This window comes from Xylaria bambusicola, assembly GCF_022495145.1.
Source record: "Xylaria bambusicola strain CBS 139988 unplaced genomic scaffold F5B22scaffold_97, whole genome shotgun sequence".
Lineage (NCBI taxonomy): Eukaryota > Fungi > Ascomycota > Sordariomycetes > Xylariales > Xylariaceae > Xylaria > Xylaria bambusicola.
Window position 1 is genome coordinate 65,557 of NW_025953650.1, and position 18,685 is coordinate 84,241.

The following is an 18,685-nucleotide window of genomic DNA, read 5'->3' on the forward strand; positions in this document are numbered from 1 at the left end:
AGTTTCTTGAATTCAGGCTCGAACAAAGGGTCACACAGGTATTGCCATACTCTTAACTGGGTTCTTGCCCAGCCTTATATCGCCTTGCCTTAACCTTCGTCCTTAGAGTCCTTCAACATACGCTCGGGCTTTTCGCTTCCTTCTACCACCTCGGTACTCCCCTATCCCGGCGATTGGCGATTGGACCACCGAACTCAATACTCGCGCTAGGCCACGTGCGTTGAATCATATCCCTCTACTTCTCCCTACAGGTCACCGATAGTCTATGCTATTACGTTGCCGCCCGCGAACGCCCCATGCGATGTGCCTATTCAGACTGTGAGCCCAGTGCAGTCGATTGTCACGACCTCCTGGTGTAACGCGCACCGAATAACACCGTTGCCTCGCGGTCCCGCCATTGCCGCCACGTTTGCGACTTATTGAAGAGACAATGGTGTCTGTCCCCTCCGCTAACCAGAACGGTAGCGGGGGTGCTGGCAGTGCTAATGCCAGCTCGCGAGCCTCTCCTGCCGTTAGCAATGCCAATGCTACCCGCGATGCCTCGACAACCGCCAACGGCGCCAAGCCGAAGACTCAGGTCAACTCGAACGGCTACCACCCGACAAACCCTCAACTGCCCCTCAGTTCGATGCAGAGCGCTCCATTAGACCTACGATCCGTGGAGCGGAGAGGTCAACCCACCGCGAGTCGTGAACATGTCAAAAAGTCCCGACTTTTTGGTCTCCAGGAAGCCCCTACCTACACGCCAACAGAGGAGGAGTGGAAAGATCCTCTCGAGTATGTTCGCAAGATCTCGCCAGAGGCGCAAGCCTATGGTCTCTGCAAGATCATACCCCCGGATTCCTGGAATCCAGATTTTGCCATTGATACCGAGGTGAGTCTACATAGCATGCTGGACATCTACATTTGGCCTCCTCCATTGTTATGTTACCCGCGACAACGTTATCCGCCAGTATCCAAGTTCGTCAGATGCTAATTCCGCAACAGCGATTTCATTTCAGAACACGGAAGCAAGAACTTAACTCTGTTGAAGGCAGTGAGTTTTCCAACACCCGACGTATATGTAACTCTTTACTAATCGTACAACCAGGCACACGGGCCAACTTGAGCTACCTGGATGCTTTAGCCAAATTTCACAAGCAACAGGGCACCAATCTTAATAGGCTACCCTACGTTGACAAGAAGCCCCTGGATTTGTATCGTCTGAAAAAGGCTGTTGAGTCCCGAGGAGGCTTTGAGAAGGTCTGCAAAACGAAAAAGTGGGCCGAGATAGGTAGAGACCTGGGGTATAGTGGGAAGATTATGTCGTCTTTGTCCACGTCGCTGAAAAACTCGTATGATCGTTGGCTCAACCCTTATGAGAATTATCTCCGACAAGCGAAGCCCGGCGTGTATCAACAATTGGAGTATGAGTATGGCGGCCCCTTGACGCCGAGCCCAGCTCCTAGTCCTGTCAAACGATCAACCGTCAATACCCCCTCTAGCCTTCGGGGCGAGTCGCCTGCGCGACATGCAACAGACGCTCTTCAAGCGGGCTTGGGTGTAACGAAAGGTGATGTGGATCGCGACAATGCCACGACAGCGGATTTGCCGCCACCGATACCCCAGCCTACGAGCGGGTTTACTGCAATCAACTCGGGTGGATTTACGGCTGTAAATGCTAGTTTTACAAGCGTCAATCGCCCAACTCCACCAGAAGCGAAGAGCTTTACGCCACCCCCGAGGCGACATGATAGCCCTGCCTCAATGACGAAGGACACCGCGCTTGACTTGCGGCCAGCAAGCCTTAGTTCAGCTAATGCGCTCAAACGACAGCTTAGTTTCGACAGCATTGACTCAGCTAGGAAAGAAGCAAGCGCTGACAAAGATGATTCAGAAAATGGCAGCAGAAGAAGCAAGAGACTCAAGAAAGGTATGATTCCTCTCACACTCAGGTAGACCATTGGTCGACTATCGAGATCCTCGTCCCCCTACCAGTCTCTGCTTGGAGAGAACCTTATTTTGGAGTGACGATTTTCCTCATATCTTCCCTCCCTCTGATTTCACGCTGCTCACTTGGACGCTGTAAAACGTTTTGTGATGGTGACTATTGGATACGCACAATCTGCGTACCTCGGCGATTTAATTTCGGTGAAATTTATCTCGCATATGGAAATTCAAAATTGATCGGTTTAATTGTGTGGCTAACAGATAACAATTTCTAGAAACTGTACCGACTGTCGCTGGCTCACATATGTCCTTATTTCGACCTTCAGCCCCTCGAGTTCCCCGGGATGAAACGTCGCCTCCGGGTGAGGTAAGTTATCATCTTATTCATATCCGGACGCTCCATTCTACTTTATTTTGCGATTAACACAGAACAGAAGTGCGATACATGTGGCAAAGGCGACGATGCCGGTTTCATCCTGGTCTGCGAGTCTTGCGATCACGGTTACCACGGTGCTTGTCTTGACCCTCCACTAAAAGCTCAACCCGACGGCGAATGGAATTGTCCTCGATGTCTCGTTGGCGATGGTCAGTTTGGCTTTGAAGAAGGCGGCCTCTATTCCCTGAAGCAGTTTCAGGAGAAAGCTGCAGACTTTAAGCAAAGCTATTTCGAGAGTCGCATGCCCTTTGACCCTGTCCTTAACTGTGTTCGACCTGTGACGGAAGATGACGTTGAGCGAGAGTTTTGGAAGCTGGTTGCTAACATCGAAGAAACTGTTGAGGTTGAGTATGGAGCTGACATACATTGTACAACCCACGGATCGGGCTTTCCAACGGCTGAGCGGCATCCCTGCAACCCCTACTCCGGCGACCCTTGGAATTTGAACAATATGCCATTACACCCAGACAGTCTATTTCGGCACATCAAGACGGATATCTCTGGAATGACTGTGCCTTGGGTGTACGTCGGCATGATATTCTCAACATTCTGCTGGCATAACGAGGATCACTTTGCCTATTCAATCAACTATCAGCATTTCGGAGCTACCAAAACCTGGTACGGTATTCCCGCCGAAGACACTGAAAAATTCGAAAATGCTATGAGAGAAGCTGTTCCGGAACTCTTTGAGACACAACCAGATCTGTTGTTCCAGCTCGTCACTCTTTTGACACCGGAACATCTTAAAAAGGCTGGAGTCAGAGTCTACGCTCTGGATCAACGAGCTGGACAAATGGTAATTACATTTCCGCAGGCATATCATGCAGGCTTTAACCACGGGTTCAACTTCAACGAAGCCGTCAATTTCGCGCCTTCTGACTGGGAACCGTATGGTCTAGCTGGAGTAGAAAGGCTACAGCAGTTTCGAAGGCAGTCATGCTTCTCCCACGATGAATTGCTGTGGACGGCAGCAGAAGGACCTACCAGTGCGCTAACCATACAGACCGCTAAATGGCTTGCGCCAGCCCTCGAAAAAATCCACAAACGGGAACAAGAACAACGAGAAGCGTTCATCGCAAAGCACTTGGAGAATAATAGCCATGCATGTGCCTTGACTTCCGAATCTACCGAGCAACAGTGCACGATTACCTTCCAGATCCTCGATGAAGATGTACCGGAGGATGAATATCAATGCTTATATTGCAAATCGTTTACTTACCTGTCAAGATTCAAATGTCTCAAGTCTGGCAAGGTTCTTTGTTTGTTACATGCTGGATATCATGCTTGTTGCGACATAACCGAGTCCCAACGATTTGCTGGGGATCAGCATGTTATATACTATCGGAAGACGCAAGCAGATATGGACGAGACTCACCGAAAGGTTGCCGAAAAGGCTAATATGCCGGAACATTGGGAGGAAAAGTACGAGAAGTTGCTAGATGAGGGAGCAACGCCAGCGTTGAAGACGCTACGAACACTCCTTAATGAGGGTGAACGCATACCGTACGGCCTCCCCTCCTTACCAGTCCTCCGGGAATTTGTTGATCGCTGCAACGATTGGGTCGAAGAAGCGACTAATTTTACGGTGCGTAAACAGCAGAACCGCCGTAAGAACGACAAGGTCCAGACATGGCAACGCGGAATGATCAGAACCAACGGCGACATCATGAAGGAGTACGAGGAACGTGAAGCTCGAAAGGTCCACAACATCTACCGTTTAATTGAGGAGGCAGATCGCATAGGCTTTGATTGTCCTGAGAAACATCAATTGAAGGAGCGAGCAGATGCGATACGAAGCTTCCAGAAAAATGCTGAACAAGCTCTGGAGCACATTCTCGGCCACAATCAAGAATCGATCGAGGAGCTAATCGAGGAGGGTCGTACATTCAACGTAATCATTCCGGAACTAGATAAACTACAATCCGTTCTTGAACAGATTCGCTGGGGTAATACTGCCAGGACTAATCGCGGCAAATCTTTGACTATGGACGAGGTTAGAGAAATCATTAAGGAAGGGCATCGGCTGTGCATTCCGCTTTACAACGATCATATGAAATGGTATAACGACAAGTATCAGGCAGCTCTTCAGTGGGAAACCAAGGCAAGGGAGCTTATCAATGCTGACTTGATTCATTACCCGCAACTTGAAGCTCTCTCCAATCAGGTTCAAGCTCAGAGCCTACCCGTCCCGGCTGACACACTAGCTATCATTGACCAAATTTTGCACAAACAACGAGAAGCGCACAGGCAGGTCGTTGATCTGACCGAACGCTCTCGCGATTCGGACCACACTAAGCGACCCAGATATTCCGAGGTGGCGGAAGTGATGAGAAAAGTTGAGGATCTCAACTCCAAGCCCGCTGGTACACTTGATCTTGAGAAGGAACAGAAACGCCATGAGGATTGGATGCGGAAGGGAAAGAAGCTATTCGGCAAGACCAACGCACCACTTCATATTCTCAAGAGCCATATGGACTACGTCTACGACCGCAATCTCGACTGCTTTGACATTGTTAGTGACAAGCCTCGAGTGCCAGCTGAGCCTGCGTCAAGAGCCACAAGCGAGGAGAGGGATCAAAAATCGTCTCGAACGTGGGATGACCCGACCTTTAGAGAGGTTTTCTGCATCTGCCGTCGGACCGAAGCCGGGCTCATGATAGAATGTGAATTGTGCCACGAGTGGTATCATGGGAAGTGTCTCAAAATTGCCCGGGGCAAGGTGAAAGAGGACGACAAGTATACTTGCCCCATCTGCGACTGGCGTGTGAAAATCCCACGAGATGCTGCTCGTCCCAAGCTTGAAGACTTAATTGCCTGGCAGGACGAAATCCCCGGCCTCCCTTTCCAGCCTGAAGAAACTGAAGTACTCAAAAAGATCATAGACAAGGCGCAAGAATTCCGACAGCATATAGCAGCATTCTGTACCCCTGTTGTGGCTACGGCATCTGAAGCTGATACCCAGCGTTTCTATCTTCGAAAAATTGAAGGTGCCGAAATCCTATTATCTTACGAGACCAATTTTTTCCGACAAGAACTTCATAAATGGGCCCCAGTGGCTCCCCAGCCGCCTCCAGTTCTAGATGTATCGAAGAGTACGAGAAAACCACGGCCGACAAAATTACAGAAACTGCTTACTCAGTATGGTGTGGATGACCCGGATGATCTCCCAGAAGCCGTAAAGGGTAAAGCAAACAGCCTTAAGCGCAAAGCTCAGAACGCCGAAGCCGCCGCCGCGGCTGCTGCCGCTGTTGCTCCTCCAAGCGCGAGTCTCATCCCACCGCATGCCACTAGCCCGTCAACGCACTCATTTGGTTCGAGTGGCCATGCATTCTTCCGTGGCTCACAGCCGTCGACCCCTGCCTTGACAGCAACTACACATGGACACCCCCCTCCTAGTGCTGAATCGGTAACGTCCAGCCGACCTACTTCCTCCCTTCGTCCTGATTCCATGGATATCGACGGCGGTTCCAGTCTCCATCCTGATTTTTTCATGTCAAATGGGAGCAGTGGCCAAGGTCCTCAACTCACGCGCTCGGATTCCAATCTCTCGCTGGAAGAGCGCATACTTCAGGGTCAAGATGACGATCTTATTCATGCCACTGGTCCTGATCGAGAAAAAGTACTAGAAATTCTCGGCAAGACCGAAAACGGTCGTCGACGTGCTGAGGAAGTCTACGGACCTGATATCTGGGATTCCTGGCGGGGCAAAGGCTACTATCGGCCGTCGAACGCTGATCAAAGAAACCCAGACGACGACAAGGAAGTAGACAAGATGTTCCTGGACCTAACAAATGCCAACGAGGATAATGTCTCCAAGAAAGACAAGCGTCCTGAAGGGGAGCGCGTCAGCATCACGGCCGAGAGCTTTGAAGCCGAGCGCAATGCGATGGATGCTATGGAAGACTCCGAATAATCCCTTGCTTGCTCTTTAAGCTAGGTAGCTTTGCGCATTTGCTCACAGGCCACATGGGAACCCTGATAGATGCTTTCCATTAAGTTATGTAGAAAACCGGGGTTTAATAGCGCTGTTCAACAAAATTCTATCGAGGGGTTGGGATTTGGGTGGCTGAAGGCTAAGGGCCTCATTTACTGTTATCGGCGTTTTTATTCACATGGTTAGGTACAACTATGTTTGCATGCATCATACCATGGAGAACAAGAGAGATCACGGCGTTGTTTATATCTTTTTTTTTTTTTTTTTTTTCGTTGCTCTATTCATATGGTTGGACGAAGGGGGAGTTGCTTAACTGGAAGGAAACTTTGTATGATTATAGAGAATGGGGGAAGGTGTGGTATTTGGGATGCCCATGGAGTGTGATGGACGGATGGGATGGGATGGGATGGAATGCATTAGATTGGCGTTGAATATTTTTTTAATGCGGTTTATTTAGCTTGGGGAGAGGAGGGAAGGAGCTTAGATAAGGGACCTTGTCTTGCCTTGTGTGGCTTGTGCGCCTTGAACGGATATAATTGATACCTATTTGAATTCTAATTGCGATTTTTACTTGAGAGTGTTGATGTTTGTGTTTTTGGTTGTGAATTGGGCCTGGATTGTCTTGATTGTATTGTCTTTACTTGTGATGTTGTGATGTTGTGGTGTTACGGTGTGTTGATATGTTGTTATGAGGCTGTCAGGGGTCTTTGTCACAACGGCAGCCTGTAACCGCTACGCCAACAACCCCAAAAGGTCTGTAGTACGCCATACTGGAGTACCCGGGCGGTCCGTACTGTTGAAAGTGTAGGTGGTAAAGGAGTCACTTCATATATACGGTACGGGTCAAGGGTCACAAAGGGTCACGAAGGCACTGTTCATGTATATAAGACGGTCTTCCCACCTTACTCAAATTAAGTGGTTCAGTTAAATGTAACCCTTATATACCTTCCATTTTAGCAAGTTATAAGCCCGGAAACTTTTCTATTAAGCTAAGTTAAGCTATATCTTTTATAAGCCTATATATTAATAAATAATAGGGATTATTAATTGGACTTATTTCCGGATTAACGTTAAAAGCAGTAATTAATTTAAATAAGTTTAAATTAATGCATCTCCCACTTAACCTAGCCACCCAATTAAGCTGGCCACCCTTCCAGCCCAGACAAAAAACGTCGGTGCATTAATTATATAATAATTTAATAACTCTATAAATATTAATTATATAAAGTAGTAAAATATACTATTAGATTTATAATAAAGAAAGCTATTTAACGGTACCCTTTATTAATCTTTATAGCTTATATTTACGGAGTTATTAAGCAATACGTTAAAGTAAGCGTTAAAATAATTCCTACTTAACGCTACTTTAACGTATTGCTTAATATCTTATTTAATAAATTTTATAAAAAATAGTAAAAAATACCTCTGGATTCCCCTTTAACTAATAGATTTAAAGGTATTAATTATTAAATTATATAATTAATATTTATAAAGTTATTAAAGATTAAAATAATAAGGTTTTATATAAGTTATTAAAGTAGTTAAGTTAATTAAATGGTTAAGTTAAATGGGAGATACATTAACCTAAAATACTTTTTATCCCTTATTATTTTTATAATTTAATTTTTCCTTTTTTTAATATTAAACTATTTATTAATTTATAAATCTATTTTAAATAAATTATAAAATAAGAATTTAAAATAATTATAATATAAAAATTAAAAAAAGGAATTATTAAATTTATTATAATATAATAATATTTAAATATTTAAGATTTTATATATTTAATAATTAATATTTTATTATAATAAAAAATATTAAACCTTTAAAAAGAAGATTTAAATAATAATAATAATATTTATATTAATTTATTTAAATTAATTAAAAATAATAATTATATTTTAAATATTAATAACGCATCTCCCACTTGACCTGGCCACCCAATTGACTTGGCCACCCCCCTAGCCCATACAAATAACATCGGTGCGCTAATCACGTGATAATTGAATAACTTTACGAATATTAGTCGTATAAAATAATAAAATATACCATTAGATTCGTAATAAGAAGAGCTATTCAACGGTATCCTTTATTAACTTTTACAATTTATATTCGCTGAGTTATTAAGCAATACGCTAAAGTAAGCGCTAAAATAATCCTTGCCTAGCGCCCTTTTAGCATATTGCTTAATATCTCGCTTAATAAATTTTATAAAAAATAGTAAAAAATACCGCTGGATTCCTTATTAAATAATGAATCTAATGGTACTAATTATTAAATTGTATGACCAATATTGGTGAAGTTATTATAGATTGAAACATTTGATTTTTGTATGGGTTAAGGGGGTGGCCAGGTCAAGTGGGAAATGCGTTATTAATAAAATATATTATAATATTTTTAAATTTATTAAACAATAATTATTAAAATAAAAAAATTAATTAATAATAAACTATTTTAATTATATAAAATAGTTTAATATATTTATAAAATATTAATATTATTACTTTTAAAATTATTAATAAAATATTTAAATAAACTAATAAAAAATATAATTAAAAAGGTATTATATAATTATTTATATTAATTAATTAATAGAATAATATAATAATTAAAAATTTTATAATAATGTATTTCCCATTTAACCTAGCTACTTAATTAACCTAGCTGCCTTAATAATTTATATAAAACCCTATTATTTTAATCTTTAATAACTTTATAAATATTAATTATATAATTTAATAATTAATATTATTAAATCCATTAGTTAAAGGGGAATTTAAAGGTATTTTTTATTATTTTTTATAAAATTTATTAAGCGGGATATTAAATAATATATTAAAGTAGCGTTAAGTAAGGATTAATTTAACGCTTACTTTAATATATTGCTTAATAATTCTATAAATATAAATTGTAAAATTTAATAAAAGGTATTATTAAATAGCTCCTTTTATTATAAACCTAATAGTATATTTTATTATTTTATATAATTAATATTTATAAAGTTATTAAATTATTATATAATTAGCGCACCAATGTTTTTTATATAAGTTAAAGGGGTGGCCAGCTTAATTAGATAGCTAGGTTAAGTAGGAAATGCATTAATTAAAAAATTAATTAAAGAAATTTATAATATTTAAAAAAGATATATTAAAATAAAGGTAAAATATATATTATTTAATAGTTACTTTATAATATATTTTATATAAAGGTTTAATAAGAACTTTAAAACTTAAATATAAATATTTTAAATATTAATAAATATAAATATTTTAATATTAATTAATATAATTTTAATTATAAAAGTAAAAGAAACTTATATAAGTTAAACTATTTAATTAAAGGAAAATAATATATTAACCTTTATTATTTATTATTATTATTATTATATACCTATTATACTACTTATATAATATAGTTCTTTTACTTATATAGCTATAAGTAAAACTATATAATAGTTGGATAAAAACCCTATATAACCTTTAACTATTGCTTTATTACTTTTTAGCTTTATATAAGCTGGTATATATTATTTAACTATATAGTAAAAAAAAGGAAAGTAAAAGTTTAAACTTTTTTACTTTTTTTATATTTCTTAATTATTTAAAAAGGAAAGGAAGGCCTTTTTCCTTTTTTAAGGGACCTTTAAGGGGGCCCTTTTAACCTTTCTATTTAGGTTTTTTTTTCTTTACGTACCCTTTTCTTTAAACACTTTAATCCCTTTAGCTTTATTATATATACTTATTCTTTTAATGCTTAATAGTTATTTTATAATTGCTTTTATCTTTATTAGGTCCTTTATTATTATTTATAGGTTTTTATTAATTTATAGCTATATTTTAACTAGCTTTTTAATTAAGGTTTTCCTTTTATTTTTTAATAGCTTATATTATAGGATTATATATTATAAAGTTTTTTTATTTTCCGTACATTTATAAAGGGAGGTTAGGAACTTTAAAACCCTCTTTTTATATAAGAAAGCTTTAAATTTTATTTTTCCGGTTTATATTTATATTATTAAGGCCGTTTTATACTTTAGGAATCTATAAAACTTCTATAGTACCTTTTTTTTATTAAGCTTTTACTTTATTATTATAAGGTAGCTATATTTTATTTTAATATAGCTTTATTTCTTTTTTTATTTTGTAATTAAGGTATTGTTTAGTTTTTTCCCTTTTACTTATTTATTTTATTAATAGTTTAAGTTTATAGTTAGGTTACTTTATAATTAATTCTTTATACTATTTATAGGTTTCCCCTTAGTTTACCTTTTAGCCCGCCATTTTTAAAATACTTATATAAATTAATTAACCTTTATTATAGCCTTTATTAATACTTTATAATATATTAAGTTTTTTAATTAACCTTTATTTATTATTACTTTATTATTTAAATATAAATTAATAAAGGGTATATTTAATTTTATTTTAAATTAATATATTAATATAATTTTAAAGACCTTTATAATATATTTAATATAAATGTTTTAAATACTTTTAAAGGAATTAATTATACCTTTTAATTTATTTCCTTTAGGTTATTTATATTATATAATTGCTTTATATATTAAAATGCTTTATATTATTATAAAGTAAACTTATTTAACTTTTATTATATTATTGCTTTATATTAAGTTTTATAATTTAATTATTATATATATTTAAATATTTAACTTTTTTTTAAGTTTAATTAAGTATTGTTTTTATTTAAGGTTCCTATTTAATTATACTTTTAAAAACTTTATACTATTTATTAATTATATTATTATTTATTTAAATTTAACTTTTTATTTAAACGTTTTTTAGCTTTTAAAGAAATATATAAGTTTATTTTTTTAAGGGGTAAATTTTATCCTATACTTTAATACCTAAGTTTTATATATTTATTATACTATTTTTAAAACTTTATAATTCTATTTTATTTAAAGGTTAGCTATAAGAAGGTTTATATTATTTATAAACTTTATTATAATTATCTTTTAATATATTATAAGGTTATTATATAGTATTAATATATATAAAAGGAATAGTAAAGGTAAAAGGGGGGAGCTTTAAAGGACTTTTACTTTAAAAAGGATTAATTAAAAAGTTATATTATTAAAATAAAGTTATATTAATCTTTTAAAAATAAATAAATAAACCTATAATATTATTTATAATAAATAACCTTTTTATTAAAAGATATAAATTATCCTTTTTTTATTTATTATATTAAAAGCTTCGGTAATATTTAATTAAAGGAGGGATATAATGCTTTTATAGTTAAAGGCTATTTTAACTACCCTTAATATTAGTTTAATTATTATATTTATTAACCTACCCTTTTTATTTTTTATTTAACTATTTAATAATAATCTTCCTTTTTTAACTACTTTTATTAATTTATAATTTAACTTCTTTTTTAAAACCTTTTTTAATATATTAATAAATATAATTAAATATTAACCTTTTAGGGTTTTTTTAATTCTTTCCGGCTTTTTTAGCTTTAGGATTATTATTACCTTTATTTATTAAAATTTAATTAAATAATACTTTAAGATAAAGTTAATAGAATATAGGGTAATTAATTATTTAATTAAAGCTAATTTATATACTTTTAAAAAATTATTAAATAATAGGTTCCCCTTTAATGCTTTTTATAAAGCTAGCCTTTAAATTATTCTTATAATATCCTTTTTTTTTATTATAGTATTTATTTTAAAATATTAATATTTATTATAAGTAAGGTTTTTATTTAAAATATTTAATAGGTTTATTAGCAGTATTAAAAAAAAGCGTTTTATTAATAGAGCTATTTTTCCTTTAAAAGTATTTATTATATTAAGGTTACCTTTAATTTTAAATAATAGTAATATAATTATAATCTTAAGTATTAATTTATAGGTAAACCTTATTTATTTAATTAAGCTTTAAAATGTTTTTAAATCTTTAAATGCTTTTATTAAAGCTTTCCTTTAATTATGTTCCTATATTTTTACTACTTTTTTATTAAATAGTTATTTTTCTTTTTTAAGGGTAATTTAAACTATTATAGTTCTTTTACTTTAAAAATAATAATAAGCTTTTTTAGCTTTTTTTTTATTATTATTATTTTTAATAACTATTATATAGGGGCTTTTTATTTTATTCTTAAGGTTTTTTTAAGTATAAATTTATTTATTATTTTTATAAGTTATAAAATAAATATATTAAAGGCTTTATTAAGCTTACTATTAATTTATAGGATTTTTATTTTAATAATGTTTATTAAAGCTTTTATTATAGCCCTTTCTTTATTTAATTTTAATTAATTTTATTTTTTTATTTAATAGTAATATTCTTATAGGATTACTTTTAAGGTTATTATAATTTTTATTATTATATAGTTTAATTTTAACTATTTTAGGTTTTTTTTATATATTATTATTAAATTATCATTTATTTATATTAAGTTTATTATTAAGTCCTTTTAACCCTTTTTTAATTTTATTACTTTTTTTTATAATATAATTAATATAAAGTTTTATTATATTATAAATTTTAAAAGTTCTTTAGCCCCTTAGCTTTTATAACTTAATAGGTTTTAAAGTAGGTAATAAAGGTTAAAATCTCCTATAAATAGGTATTTTTCCAGTATTTTTCCTTTCCTTTTTATTTCTTATATTAAGCTTTATTATTTAATTCCCTTTTAATTTAGGGAATATATTAATTAAATTGTTATTATTAAATTGCTATTACCTATTATTATATTTATTTAATCCTTTTTAATTTCCCTTTTTAATAACTTTATTATTATTTTTTTATTAATATATAGTATAGCTTTACTCTTTCCTTATATAGGTTAATAATTATAGTTCTTTAAATAATAAATATTATTATATTTATTAATTAAAGGTTTTTATATTATTATATAATTAAAATTAATATTTAAAAGTAACTTTATTATATTAATTTTTAATTTTATAATATTTTAAAAGGTTATATTATATATTATTAAATAAATAATAGGGTTAGTTTTTTTATATTATTATTAATTTATAGCCTTTTCGTTAATAATTTATTATTATTAAACCTAATAAAGGTTAATGTTAAGGAGGCTTTAAAGCTAATTGCTTTTTTATTTATAGCTTTTATTTCCTTTTTATTTTAAAAGCTTTTTAATTATAATATATATATTACTTTTGCTTTATTTTTTTCCTTTATTCCCCTTTTATATCCTTTATTTTAAGTTATATAAGCTTTATTATAATTTATATATTTTTTCCTTCCGTTAGCTTTTTTTATTAAATATTCCTTTTTTTTTTTAATATTTTAATATTATATAAAAGCTATACTTTAAATCCTTCCTATAATATTTTATAATATATTTATATTTATAGCAATTAAAATATTATATAATCCTTAATTTTAATAAAAAAGGTTTATAATTAAAAAGTTAAGCTTTTTATAAAAAGCTACTAACGCATCTCCCACTTGACCTGGCCACCCAATTGACCTGGCTACCCCAATAATTTATATAAAACCCTATTATTTTAATCTTAAATAACTTTACGAATACTAGTCGTACGATTTAATAATTAGTACCGTTAAATCCATTAGTTGAAGGGGAATCCAGAGGTATTTTTTACTATTTTTTACAAAATGTATTAAGCGAGATATTAAGCAATACACTAAAGAAGCGCTAAGTAAGGATTAATTTAGCGCTTACTTTAGCGTATTGCTTAATAACTCCGCGAATATAAGTCGTAAAAGTTAGTAAAGGGTACCGTTAAATAGCTCTTTTTATTACGAATCTAATGGTATATTTTATTATTTTATATGATTAGTATTCGTAGAGTTATTAAATTATCACGTGATTAGCGCACCGACGTTATTTATATGGGCTAGGGGGGTGGCCAGGTCAAGTAGGAGATGCGTTATTATATATTAACTTTATTATTATTATATTAATAATATAAATAATAATAAATATTAGCTTTATTTTATTATTTTTAAACATTATCCTTTTATAATATATAATATTTAAATATTTTTTTTAAAATAATTATAATAGTTTTTTATTTATATATATTTTTTAAATTTAATTTTTTAAGATTCCTTTTATAATTATAGCTATTTTTCTATATTATAGCTTTAACCCTTTATTAAAAGCTTTTATTATTTATTCCCCGTTTATTACTTCTTTTAATACTATATTTTTAAATATTATTATTATATTATTACTATATAGCTTTTTTATTATAATAGTGCTATTTTTAAGGAATATTATATTTATTACTTTTATAATATCCTTTAATGTTCTTTTTTTAAAATTATTTATTTATTTTTTAATTTAAATAAAGATCTTCTTATTATACTTTAATAATATTACTTTATTAATATTACTTAATTATATAATAGCTATTATTTAAGCCTATAACTTTAAAAGGTTTATTATTATATATATAATTTATTATAGGGCCTTTTATAAGGCTTCTTTAAGGTTCTTTTAAATAATTAGGGTATTATTTCTTCTTTTTATATTTAGTTTTAATTTTACCCATTTTATAATTAATTTATAAATAAAACAAATTAATTATATTCTTTTTATATTTTTTTATAAAAAAAGTTTTTCTTTTATTTTCCTATTTATTATAAGTTATAATATTAATTTAAATACTTTATTTAATATTTTTTTAATTCCTTTTAAATTAATAGTAGCTTATTTTTTATTAGGTAATTGCTATATTATGGTTATATTATTAATAGGTTTATTTTAATTTTCCGTTATATTATTAATAAATAGGTTATTTATTATTATTTTTTTATTTTCCTTTGCGTTTATTATTTATGCTTAAGATATAAACCTTCTATTAAGTAGAAGTTAAACTTTTAATTATAGTAGTTTAAATTATTTAATAATTAAGTTCGAATTTAAAAAGTTATTAAAGGTTTTTTAAAGAAGCTTAATTTATTTTAACCTTTATTATTAAATTAAATTATAAGTAAATAATAATAATAATATAATTTATTAAAAAAAAGGTAAAAATAATAATTAAAAAAAGTAATATAAATATTATAATAAAATTAATTATATTAATAATTAATATTAAGAATTATATTTTAAATTAAAGGTAAAGGTATAAAAAAAGTAAAAAGGGAAAAAAAATAAAAAGGATAATAAATAAAAAATAAAAAAAGCTATATTAATAATATATTAAAAACTTAAAAATAATAATAATAATAATATAATAAAAATTATATAATTAATTTAAATTAATTATAAAATTTATTTTTAATACCCTTTATTAAATTTTTTATTTAATAATACTTTTATTATTCTTTTTAATTTATTTAAATTTAAAAATAAAAGGTTTTTTTAATCCTTTTTTTTTATTAATACTCTTTTTAATTCTTTTTCTTTATTTCTTTTATCTTCCTTCTTTCCTTTTTTTAATTTAAAAACCTTATAATTATAAAAATAATATTATATTATAAATTTTTTAAAATAAAATGTTAAAAAAGGTAAAAGCTTTATTATAATTATATATAAGCCTTTATATTTATTCCTTTTTTTTCCTTTTAAAACTATATTAATATTTTTATTAACACTTTATATTATTATTATAAATAATTATTTATTAAAAAGACTTAAAATTTTAAATTTTAAATATAATTAATATATAATTTAAAATAAAAATAAGCTTTTAAACTTTAAAAAATTTAATTTAAAGAAGATTATAATTAATAAAATAAGTAATATTAAAATTTTTATAAAAGGAAAAGGAAATTTAATTAAAAAAGTTATAATTTAAAAAGGTTTTAAAAAGATTACTTTTAAAAATATTTTTTATATTTTAAAGTTAAAAGTTAATTTAATATTTATTATATAATTCTTTAATAAAAGAATAAATATAATTTTTATAAAATAATATTATATAATAAATTTTTTTAAATTTAATAATAATAATAATATTTTATTATACTTTAAGAATTTTGTTTATTTATTTATTAATAAGGAAATACTTTTTACTTTAATAATATACTTTATAAATTTTAAAATAAAACTTTAATATAAATAAATAGTTTATTTTAATAAATAATCTTTATTAAAATTAAAAAAATAATTAAAAATATAAATAAAATAAAACTATATTATATTTATAAAGTATATATATTAAAAAAAATAAAAAAGGAACTTTATAAAGATATTTTCTTTAAGAAAAATTATATTAATAAAGTTATTTATATAAATATTTATAATGCTTATTATATTATTAATTATAAAGAAAAGAAATATTAATTTATTATAATTAACTTTTATAAAAGGTTTAATATATTAAAATTAATAAAGGATTAATAAAATATTTAAATATATATTAAAAAGTTTATTAATTAATTATAAAAATTAAAAAAATAAAGTAAAAAATATTACTTTATATATATTAATAAAGTTAAGGAATTTATTTTTAAAGATATAAAATATTAAGCTTTTAAAAAGGAAATAAATATTAATTTAATATATATTAAATAATATAAAAGTAATAAAATAATAAAAAGTTTTAACGCATCTCCCGCTTGACCTGGCCACCCAATTGACCTGGCCACCCCCCTAGCCCATACAAATAACGTCGGTGTACTAATCACGTGATAATTTAATAACTCTACAAATAATAGTTGTATAAAATAATAAAATACACTATTGGATTCGTAATAAAAAGAGCTATTTAACGGTACCCTTCATCAATTCATATAACCTATAGCCGTGGAGTTATTAAGCAATACGCTAAAGTAAGCGTTAAAATAATCCTTGCTTAGCGCCCCTTTAGCGTATTGCTTAATATCTCGCTTAATAAATTTTACAAAAAATAGTAAAAAATACCTCCGGATTTCCCTTTAACTAACGGATTTAACGGTACTAATTATTAACTCGTACGGTTAGTATTCGTAAAGTTATTAAAGATTGAAATAATAGGGTTTTATATAGGTTATTGGGGTGGCCAGGTCAAGTGGGAGATGCGTTAATATTATAATTTAAAATAAATTCCTTTTAATAATAATAAAAGGAATTATTTCTTTAAAGTATTAATTAAAGATTATTTAAATGATTAATTATTTTAAAAATAAAAGCTTTTATAATATATTAAATATTATCTTTTAAAGATTAATATATAATTAATAATTATTTATTAAATATATTAAATAATTAAGCATTAAAATTTAATATTTATTTTTTAATATAAAGTAAAAGAAAATTAATTTAAAAAGCGCTTTAAATATTTTAATAAAATATAATAATAACTTTATTTATAAGGTTTTTATTATAAATAGTAAAATTATTAAAGTAATAAAGTAAAATGTATATTTTAATAAAGAACTTATTATAAAGTTAAACTTTTTAAAAATAGTATTAATTAATATTTAAATAAATAAAAATAAAGGGAAAAGCTTAATTAAAGTTAAAAAATTAACTTTATTATTTATAAAAAAATAAAAGATTAATATAATATTTATATAAAGTATAATAATAAATATTATTTTATAATTATTATATTATATTACTTTATTAATTAAAAACTTATTTAATTTAAATATTAATTTATTTATTTATAATAAAGATTAACTTATATTAAATTACTTTATTTATAAATACCTTATTAAAAGTTATAAGATTTTATTTATAAAGGAAATATAGGCCTTTTATTTAATATTAATTATAGCTACTATATTAAAGGTATATAAAAAGGATATAAAACCTTTAATAATAAAAGAAGCTTTAAAAGATTTAAAAAGTAAAGATTAAATAAAAGGGATAAATGTAAAATATTAATCTTTAATTAATAATAATATTTAAAATTTAATAAAAAGGTAAAAAGATATATATATATTATAAAAGAAATAGGTTTATAAGTTAAAATAAATATTAAATAATAAAGTTATTTAATATAATGCATCTCCCACTTAACCTGGCTACCCAATTAACCTGGCCACATTTTTAACCTTTATACGCATATAAAAAAAATCCCTTATTTCTCCACTAACAATTATGGAAACCCTTTATAAAGAAAGCAACCTATAGTTTATACTTTAAACTATTGAACAAAATCTAAAATTATCCGTCTAATATACTATTACTATTTATAATGTTCCTTATATAACATTTGCCTTTTAAACGAAAGGTTTTAAACTAATAAACAAAATACTACCTTTAAAAGCTTAATTAATTCCGGATAAAGAAAAATTAATTATATAATATATCTTTAATTTTATAATAAAATTATTTCCGCTTTTATATAATTATATAAAAAATATAACTAATTAATTAATAATATTATAAGGTTAAAAGCTAATTAAAAAGAATTGGATAATAAACTTTATATAATAAACTTTAAATATTTAAATGTATTTTAATTAAAGAATTAATTATTAATA

At 28.8% G+C, this 18,685-nt stretch overlaps 1 protein-coding gene across 1 annotated transcript; it reads left to right on the plus strand.

The window, feature by feature from the left end:
• Positions 1-430: 430 nt before the first annotated feature.
• On the plus strand, positions 431-6,278 carry F5B22DRAFT_652575 (PLU-1-domain-containing protein; the record flags this gene model as incomplete). Its single annotated transcript, XM_047979624.1, has 5 exons — positions 431-874; positions 988-1,036; positions 1,091-1,912; positions 2,205-2,296; positions 2,364-6,278. 5 exons carry the CDS (start codon positions 431-433, stop codon positions 6,276-6,278), a joined length of 5,322 nt encoding a protein of 1,773 aa, XP_047824858.1.
• Positions 6,279-18,685: the final 12,407 nt, after the last annotated feature.